The sequence below is a fragment of the Lolium rigidum genome, chromosome 7 (genome assembly GCF_022539505.1).
Source record: "Lolium rigidum isolate FL_2022 chromosome 7, APGP_CSIRO_Lrig_0.1, whole genome shotgun sequence".
NCBI classification, from domain to species: Eukaryota; Viridiplantae; Streptophyta; class Magnoliopsida; order Poales; family Poaceae; genus Lolium; species Lolium rigidum.
Genome location: NC_061514.1, coordinates 341,540,942 through 341,549,533, shown reverse-complemented (window position 1 = coordinate 341,549,533; position 8,592 = coordinate 341,540,942). Strand labels below are relative to the sequence as shown.

At 48.2% G+C, this 8,592-nt stretch overlaps 1 protein-coding gene and 1 pseudogene across 1 annotated transcript; one reads left to right on the top strand and one right to left on the bottom strand.

Annotated features, from left to right (window-relative positions):
* The first annotated feature begins 254 nt into the window (after window positions 1–254).
* LOC124679026 (anaphase-promoting complex subunit 13-like) lies at window positions 255–3,158 on the top strand. The gene is made up of 4 exons (XM_047214858.1): window positions 255–438; window positions 509–571; window positions 2,433–2,512; window positions 2,924–3,158. The coding sequence occupies exons 1-3, from the start codon at window positions 351–353 to the stop codon at window positions 2,492–2,494; spliced, it is 213 nt and encodes a 70-aa protein (XP_047070814.1). The 5' UTR covers window positions 255–350; the 3' UTR covers window positions 2,495–2,512; window positions 2,924–3,158.
* Window positions 3,159–6,610: 3,452 nt separating this feature from the next.
* On the bottom strand, window positions 6,611–8,164 carry LOC124673547 (annotated as a pseudogene).
* Between the last annotated feature and the right edge of the window lie 428 nt (window positions 8,165–8,592).

The window sequence follows — 8,592 nt, the reverse complement described above, 5'->3', positions numbered from 1 at the left end:
CCAAAACGGACGGCCAGCGCGTCCGTTTGGATCGTGCGGTTGAAGATGCGCTTACTTCCCTGCGCGGATTGATCCCGCAGTAACCGAACGAGGCCTTATTAGAGTTTTTTTTCTTTCTCAAGGGGATCTTTTTCCGAGGGTCCATGCCGATTCGGCCCGTTCCCATTCTGAGCTGAATGCCGGCCCAAAACAGCACACAGGCCGTGTAAATACAGCCACTTCGTTTCCTCCCAGTGGAAACCGCAGGAATCCAATTCACCTATCCCAAGGACACGACTCCGGTAGCCAAGGCGCGGGGCGGCGGCGGCGCCCGACGGGAGAGTAGAGCAGACGACGCAGACAAGGAGAAGATGGGCGGGCTAGAGCAGGACCTGAGCCTGGGCATCCTCATCGACATCGTCGACGAGCAGTGGATGCGCGACACCCTCCCCGCCGACGGTACGCGCCCTCTCCCCCTCTTCCGCGTCCGACGAGCCCGAATCGATCCGCTCACGCAATGGTGTTGCAGATATCCCCGTGCCGCCGGCCATGGCAGTGAAGACCGAGGACGCCGAGGAACCAGCGCCCGCAAGTACGATCTCGCCCCCTTCCTTTTCACCGCTTCCTCCTGCCCAGTCCATGACATCTCGTGATTAGTTTGAGATGAGATCGATTTCGATCTGCATCTGGCCGTGGCCACGAGGCCAGCCCCGGTTTCGATTAATGGTGTCAGAGTTAGGCAATAGGCACAGCCGCGTAGCGTCCAGATTACGATGCGAGGTTAATTTGTAGAACTGCCACATCAGGCCCATAGCAAAGCATCCCAGAAAAAAAAATTAGGTCAGAGCTCGCGGCGGCTGCTAGTTAGAGAAATGTGTATGTTCTGGAGAACACGGGCTACAGGCTACTGTTCTGTTCTTGCTGGTGCTGGTGTGCGCCCAATAGCATGATAGTTCGGACCAAGATCCAGTGCCTTGATGAAGGGCGAGGCACATGGTGCCTTGACCTCCTCGACCCACCCTACAATTGCATCGGATGGACCAAAACAACTTGACTCAGGCAGGTTCAGAAGGGAGGGCATGGGCACATCGTGGGCAGGGGAAGAAATACGCGGGAGTTCGTCGTCGCTCCCGACAGTGCTGCCGCATAGGAAGGGGACACCTCGGAGGAGAGGAAGGGGAGTCCGCTGTCGTGGGGGAAAGGAAACGCCCGCTGCGAAGGGAGTAAGTCGACCAGCACCGCTGCAGCGGATAGGGAAGCCAGCTGTGCTGGCCGGCAGGGCAGAACCGCCGGTGCAGGAAGGGAAGATGACCGCAGCAGTGGAACTGAAGAATCAACACAAACTGAACATCTATAACTGAATTGGCCGCCTGTTGTCCTTCTGAACTGAAGAAACAGAGGAGGCTTCTGCCTCGTTAACTGAGGAGGTCATCGAAGGGGGCCGGGGCCGTCAGAGGAGACTGAGGAGGGCTTCGGAGTGGGCTGTTGGAGCTGCCGGAGCGGAGCGCCTGACGCCATCGTGGCCGCGCCGAGGAGGCTATCGGATTGGCGGCTGAGTTTGCCGGATTTTTTTTCTCGGCCGCTGCCCGGAGGAGCCCATCGGAGTGGCTGCGTGGAGGACCTCGGAGGAGCCTGTCGGAGTGGCTGGGCGGAGGATCCTGTCGATATCCTTGCTCGCGCTCGACTTCTGAGCGTGCCTGAGTCAAGTCGTTTTGGTCCTGTATCGGTACTGTTCGTCGGCTGCAATTGGACGGTGGATCGAGGGGGTCAAGGCACGCTATGCCTCGCCTTCAGCAAGGCACTGGATCTCGCTACAGAACAAAAGGGAACTGCCTTATTTGCACTAGAGATGCTGTTGTGCTGCATTAAAATTCTGTTATTTCAGAGCATGCATATTGAACAAACTAGGACTGAATTATTGACCACCTGTAAACATCTTCTCTCATACTAGGATTTTGTCGGCTGTCTTGTTGTGCTGGATGGCATATAATGTGGATGTCAATTTTTTTTTATCTATTAACCACAATCGGATGCTTGGCCAAATTTTACTGTAGTTCATGCTTTCGGTTAGCAATTTTGTTCATACAACTTGTTTCATTGATCTAATGGTATTCTTTCCTGGTCCAGAAAATAGTATTGAAACAGGTTTCCTGGTCCAGAAAATAGTATTGAAACAGGTTTCATACGCTGCATGTTTGCATCTTTGATCTTTGAAGAAACTTGGACCGCAAAAACACCCTGAACTCAGTTTGAAAGTCTGCTTGGTTGCTATGCATAAGTAGTAACTATAGTACATTTCTGAGCTTTACGAATGCTTGAACGTGAATGCTTTACAATCTTAGGGCATTATTTAGAAATTTGAATGTGAAATATTCGCTATCAATATGGTCACTGTCTGGACTGTGGTATAGTATTGTAACTCTTCTAAGGGGAATTGTTTTTATTTCTAACAGATCAGGAAAGCCAGCCACCACAAGGGGATGTCTGGCGGGATTTTGGCTTGGAGAATATATAATCGCGTATGATCTACAAGGTAAGAATGTTGCTAGTTTAAGTACAAGCTGACATGATACGTTAGTGCAGCATACACCAAAAAATGTTGTCAGAGTATATTGTGTGCTTGTCGACAAAGAGTGTTTATTCTTCGACATCACATGTTTCATATGCGATTTATACCTGGATTTTAATAGTCCAAGATAAATTCTGTGCATGCCATCTTATTGCCTAGATACAGAAACATATGTTATATGATGCTTGTCGATAAGAGTGGTCACTCTTCGGTATCACATGTGCTTCATATGCATTTTAGATCTAGATTTTAATAGTCTGAGGGATTCCCTGCATAGTTTCTATTGCCTAGATACATAAGTTTATAACCGACGTATGTTATGCTATCGGTAGCATCAAAGCTGGTGCGCTAATCTATCCATGGTCTGAATTGCAGTGTTTCAAGAGATCTCAACGAACTAGGCTGAAATTCAGGAGCTGCATGGTGTACTCTGGCTTCTGCCCTCCATAGATATTCTTGGATCTGGTTGATCAACTAGTGTAATGTTTGGTTGAACTGTAGCTTGTCGAGACTGCATGTAAATGTTCCAGATGTTGGTAGCGCGATGTTATTGAACATCGTACTCTGTAGCCAGTTCTTAATTCTGAAGTGAGAATTTGAGCAATTTGGTCATGTACAGAGTTCCTGGAAATGCAACCATGAATGTCCACCAAGTTTATTAGATATTGCTCCCTGAACTGCTTCAGTTCCGTCTCTGAAATACTACCATGGCTGGTGTGAAGTCTGTCCTGCAAAGCCAAGCCGGTTCAGCTTTGGCGCCAGAGTATGACGGCACCCACGTATACGGAGTAGTTCTCTTGATGAGGATAAGGGCATGAGCAATGGAGGCAGCTGTCCAACTAGGTTTAGATAAAATTTTTGACATATGCATGCCATGTTATGGTTCCATTAATATGTCTTTTTCTCAAAAGTTGATTTGGTTTTTCTCTTTCTCTCTCACATTTCCATTCAGTTTTCACTTTATGGCTGAAGAGCCTGCTTCCTGATGAAGAGGCTGCCTCCTTATCCGAACCTAATTTGGACCACCCGAACCAAGATAAAGCTGCGAGGCAACACCCCTGGAGCTATGAATTGGCCATGCCCTAAAGCGTTCAAGAAAGCCACCATACTCTTTGTGTGATTAGAGACAAATTGGTTGATGCTTATCGGCACGTTGGATGCTAAGTACGGTGTTGCTGATACCGGAGGTGAAGTATATGCTATGGAATTGTTCAGCAATTAGGTTGAACCGATCTGGAGTTAAACAAGCTCATGAGATACATATCATGGTAAAGGAAAACTCGAGCTCCTCAAATGTGCGCTAGTGGACAAGTTTATCGCGAGATGCATTGTCGCTAAGCTTCCTTTTTCATGATGGAATTTTTCCACTTCTCTAAAACATTAGAGTTATAAGTTCTCTGTTGAGAATATATCATTGGCTCTCTGGATGTTAAAGAGAAGGGAATCGAGGGACATTATGCTGCCAACTTGTGCAAAAAACACCCACAAGTTCAAAGAAAAGAACAATTATCTCTCAAACTACCAACTTTAAGAAGAAGGAGCACAAGTAGAAGAAGGAACCTTGCTAGGTTTGCCGGAAGACTAGACATTGGGCCCATCGTGCAAGGGCAAGAAGGATCAGACAAGACGGAATTAACCGAAAATAAGCAGTTAAATGATAACAATGGTAAGTTAAGTATGTTAAAACAATGGCACGTTAACAATGGAAACTTAAATATGCTGGCACAAGTAGATTGGTACCTTCGAGTGGCTTGAGCTTTTGACTTTTCTGATCAGCATTCTTTCAGGTAGCTTCGTGTATGGAGAACGTTGGTCATCAGTCACTCGACGGCGAGGCAAAAAAATCGGCATCCTCCGCGCCATCCGATCGCGATCAGATGTCCAAACTCAACTGCAATGGATTGATTGCATTCAGCTCCCTTGGTTTTCATAAACTCAAACTGTAGTCATAGCCTTCCCTAGCAAACAGAAGGGGTATAGGTATATCCCTTTTGGCCCGACCTTCCCAACATTTACAGCAAAAATATCATTGTATGAGAGATTTGAGTCACACCGACTATTGCAACAAAATCCCACGCTTCTCTTACAAAAAAGAATATTACAACAAAATCTTCACAACAAATTTCAAAAAATTAATGTTATAAAAAGGATAAACAAAAACAATTTTGCAACCAAAATTGCTAACAATTTTAACAAAAACCGCAAAGTATTACAACAAAACCCCATCTGTTTGCAGTACTGAAAATTTTGTTAATCAATAATTAATTTGATACAAACAAATTAATTTACAACAAAAAACACCATCTATTTCAATAAAAATCTTAATCTATTACAACAAAAACATCATGTGTTTACAACATATTAAGAAACATACATGTTTGTAATAGATCACTTAGAAAATCTTACAACATTTGCTGTGCGTTTTTACAACAAAATTCTTATGAGTTTATTGCAATTTGGAAACACATATGCAATATCGATAAATCCAAGAGAAAGAAAAATTCATAGCAAACACCAAGAAAACCTTGTAACATCTCGCGTGTGATTTTTCAACAAAATTAGTGTGGCTTTGTTTCAAATTTAAAAGACCATGTATATGCAAAAATTCAAGAAACAATCTTTTTGAGCATGGACATCATTTAGCTAGCGAGAAAGCTGTTAACATGCTAGTCAAATGATTCTTTTCCCCTCCAGCCAAGCACACTGCAGGTTTTCTGAAAAACAAAAAATAAATGGATCTTATTCTCAAGTAATATGAATTTCTAGTAGGCACCGTTTGGATGTTTGTATTGAGGCTAGGTATTGGATATTGGGGTATTGGAAGCCCGAATACCTCAATTTGAGGCCTTTGGCTGTCCTTGGCATTCGGGCTTGGCATTTGGGCTCAATATTGCCTGGCCCGATTAACGCTTCGCTAGACTCCTCCCGAATGACCAGCCTCTAGCCTCGACATCTCCATGTATTCGAGCGAGCGAAGCTATTTTCTACCCCGACCCGAGCCCAGACCCTAGCGTCGAGGCCGCACCAGCCAAATCGAGCGGCGGCGCAAGTCCGAATCCCTCCGCCTCCTCTCTTTCTCCTCCGCCGTCCACCGGCGCCCTTCCCTCCACCTCGTCCTCCCTTCCCCAACCCATTCCCGCTGCTGCATCTCACGTATTTGCCGCTGCAGATCGGTAGAGCTCCTTCTCCGAGCAGGATGGCGGCGAGCTCCAGTCCCACCCTGATGCGCCCCCTAGTGTTGAGCGCAGCTGAGCGTGCACCTTCCCGCCCCTCCTGCTGCCATGGACCACCGGAGACTGCCCTCCGTATCCCCTGCCCCCATCTATGCGCGTGATTCCAGAACCTTCTATTTGTGCTAGCTATCCTAAGAACTTCTAAGTTGTAATATTGCCTATGAGACTAATCTGTGGTGAACCTTTTGGATGAGACTTGATGGATTATGCAGGGCACTTGTTATTATGTTATTGCTATCATATTTTGAAGAATTCGGCTGCCCCTATTAACTTACATTCACTGCATTTTCCATGTTTGTTTCAAGTTATAAGATGGCGTGACAATTTTATATAATATTTTATTTCCTTTTTATTAATAATTATGTCATATAATTAAATATATTCAAAACTTACACAAGAAATCGTTTGCAAACATGTATCATGATCATTCTCCCATACAAATGCAATACATCATTCTGACCATCCAAACAGGATTTGGCATTCAACTAGGTACCAATTCTAGGTACCAAATATCTAAACATCCAAACAAAAGAAATATTGGTATTGATCTCAATGCCAATATCCTGGGATGTTGATATTACAACGAATGCAATGCCAAGCCTACCAATACAAACATCCAAATAGAGCCGTATAAGAATTGGTTGTGCATTCACAAACAAAAAATAAATTGTTTCTGTGCTTACATACAAACTGACTATGGGGAGCCTTTTTTTGGCCATAGGTCGGATCACATCATCAATATATGATCATTGGATCTCAAAGAGTATGATTCACGCCCAGAGGCATCATAACTGAAGATACATTACATACTACAATACAGAAACTGAATTCAATCAAACTCCACTTCAAGTGAGGCTGTTGAAGAGCAAATTCCGTCCAGAAGCGTAAGTTTCTCTTGGTTGGTCCAGGTGCAATGATGGCTCACCACCTCCCAGTTACAGCGCCCCTTCTCCTCCACATGTCCATGCTTGTACAGAGCGACACGGCGCAGCACCATGGATACTTGTACGGTGAAACTGACAAGGCGAAGAAGGTGTCTGTCTGTTGTGTGAAAGCCAATGACCACCAGCTCCTTCAAATGGCGGTGGCGCCACCGTGTAGAGGACGTAGAGGGCACTATCTCCTGACATGTGTGCTCGTCGTCCTCCTCGCATCTGGGGACATGTACATACAGGCTCTCAAGCAATGGCGCTGCCTCGATGAGGAGGCGGGGCCACGAGACATCCCAGGAGGAAGGCACATCTGCAACCAGTAGCCTCCTCAAATTGGACATGAGGGAAAAAGGATTCTTGGAAGGCGCAATCCACATGTCTGGCCCTGTGAACCGCAGGACAAGATCCGTCATGCTGACGGCATGTTTGAAGAATCCGGTGAGCATGTTGACAATGTGGTTCCGCTTCATGCAACATAGACCAGCTAATTGGTGCCCTTCCAGTCGGCCAACAGAGAAGACGAAGCTCACATTGGCAAGGCGCGGGGCGGCGGTGGCGGAGCGCAAGAACACAGACGCGCGCAAGGTGGCCAGGCTCTCAAGCTTGGGGAGAGAGCGGAGCTCGACGGCCATGATGTGGCCGTCGATGACGAGCTCCCTAATTTCTGACATGGGGGCGTCGAATACCGCCATACTGGTTCCTCTTTCCAAAGAGCAGGACAAGAGGTGCAGAACTTGCAGCTGCGGGCAGGCGGTGACCACGCCCTCGTAGACGGCCGCGGGCGTGGTGTCCGGCAGGTCCTGCAGGACGAGCCTGGCGAGCGCGGCGAACCCCTGAAGCGGCGGGGGCAAGCAGTTGGCAAGCTTGAGGCTTTGCAGCCGAGATGCGCCCGGCTTTCTGCTGATGCGTCCACGGGGGAGTCTGTACACCGGCGGCGGGCGGCCGATAGGACTCGTAGGCGGCGTGGCGACAAGCTCGAGGTCCCGGACGCCCCAGGAATCGACCGCGTCCACGATCTAGCGGTTGATGCAGGCCGCGCTGCTGCTGTAGGCGAAAACCTGCAGCGACAGCCTCTGCACGCGCCGCCGCCGGTGAGTCAGGAGGAGGCCCTTGACAGAGGCGGCCATGGCGCGCATGGCGCGGCGCTCGTACCGTGCCGCGATGGCGATCAGCCTCCGGCGAGACTCGGGCAGGAAGAACGGCCCACTTGCTTCTCGGCGAAGGGCGAGGATCCCACGGTAGCGCGGTGGCAGCGCATCGGTGACCTTGAGATCCAGGACGGGGAGCTCCCGGAGGACGTGGGCGCAGCGCCTGGAGAGCGTCCCCGCCCCAAGCGCGCAGCGGGTGTCGAGACGGCCCAGGATGTGGAGGAGCATATCGTCGGGGAGGGCAGTAAGGCGGTCCTCCTCATCGCGCTGCCGCCGGCGAGGGGGCAGATCCTTCCGAGCCATTCCTCGAAGAAGTTTAGATTGCTGTTTTAGCGTGGGGGCGGCGGGCTACTCTGTGACTAAATAGGCGGATCGGAAATTTAGCGGCATTTGTTTGATGTTCGTCAAATGGAATTCGATCCGGACGCGGGAGCAGAGCCTTTTTTCTTCGGATTTGCTAGTCATCAGGCGACTGAGAACTTCTCAAGTCTCAGTCGACCTAAGGGCCGTCAGATTTTCGTGGAGATTCGTGGTGCTGGGCAGGAGAAAAGAAAAGAAAAAGTGTGCTGCCGTTGGGATTTAAACCAGAGACGACGGTGGTTAGCGCAGACCCTTCCAACAGTTCAAGACCAGTGGGACAGAAGACTCAATATGCCACTAGCCAATACAGTGCATATAAATAATTAGAACAGAAACTTTGTTTATTTTCTTTGTTTTTTAAAACATCGATT

Bases quoted from the DNA above. Each gene is read 5' to 3' on its own strand.
- LOC124679026 (XM_047214858.1), top strand. From the start codon at position 351: ATGGGCGGGCTAGAGCAGGACCTGAGCCTGGGCATCCTCATCGACATC. The intron at 439-508 runs GTACGCGCCCTC...ATGGTGTTGCAG, and splicing joins CGACACCCTCCCCGCCGACG to ATATCCCCGTGCCGCCGGCC. The intron at 572-2,432 runs GTACGATCTCGC...TATTTCTAACAG, and splicing joins CGAGGAACCAGCGCCCGCAA to ATCAGGAAAGCCAGCCACCA.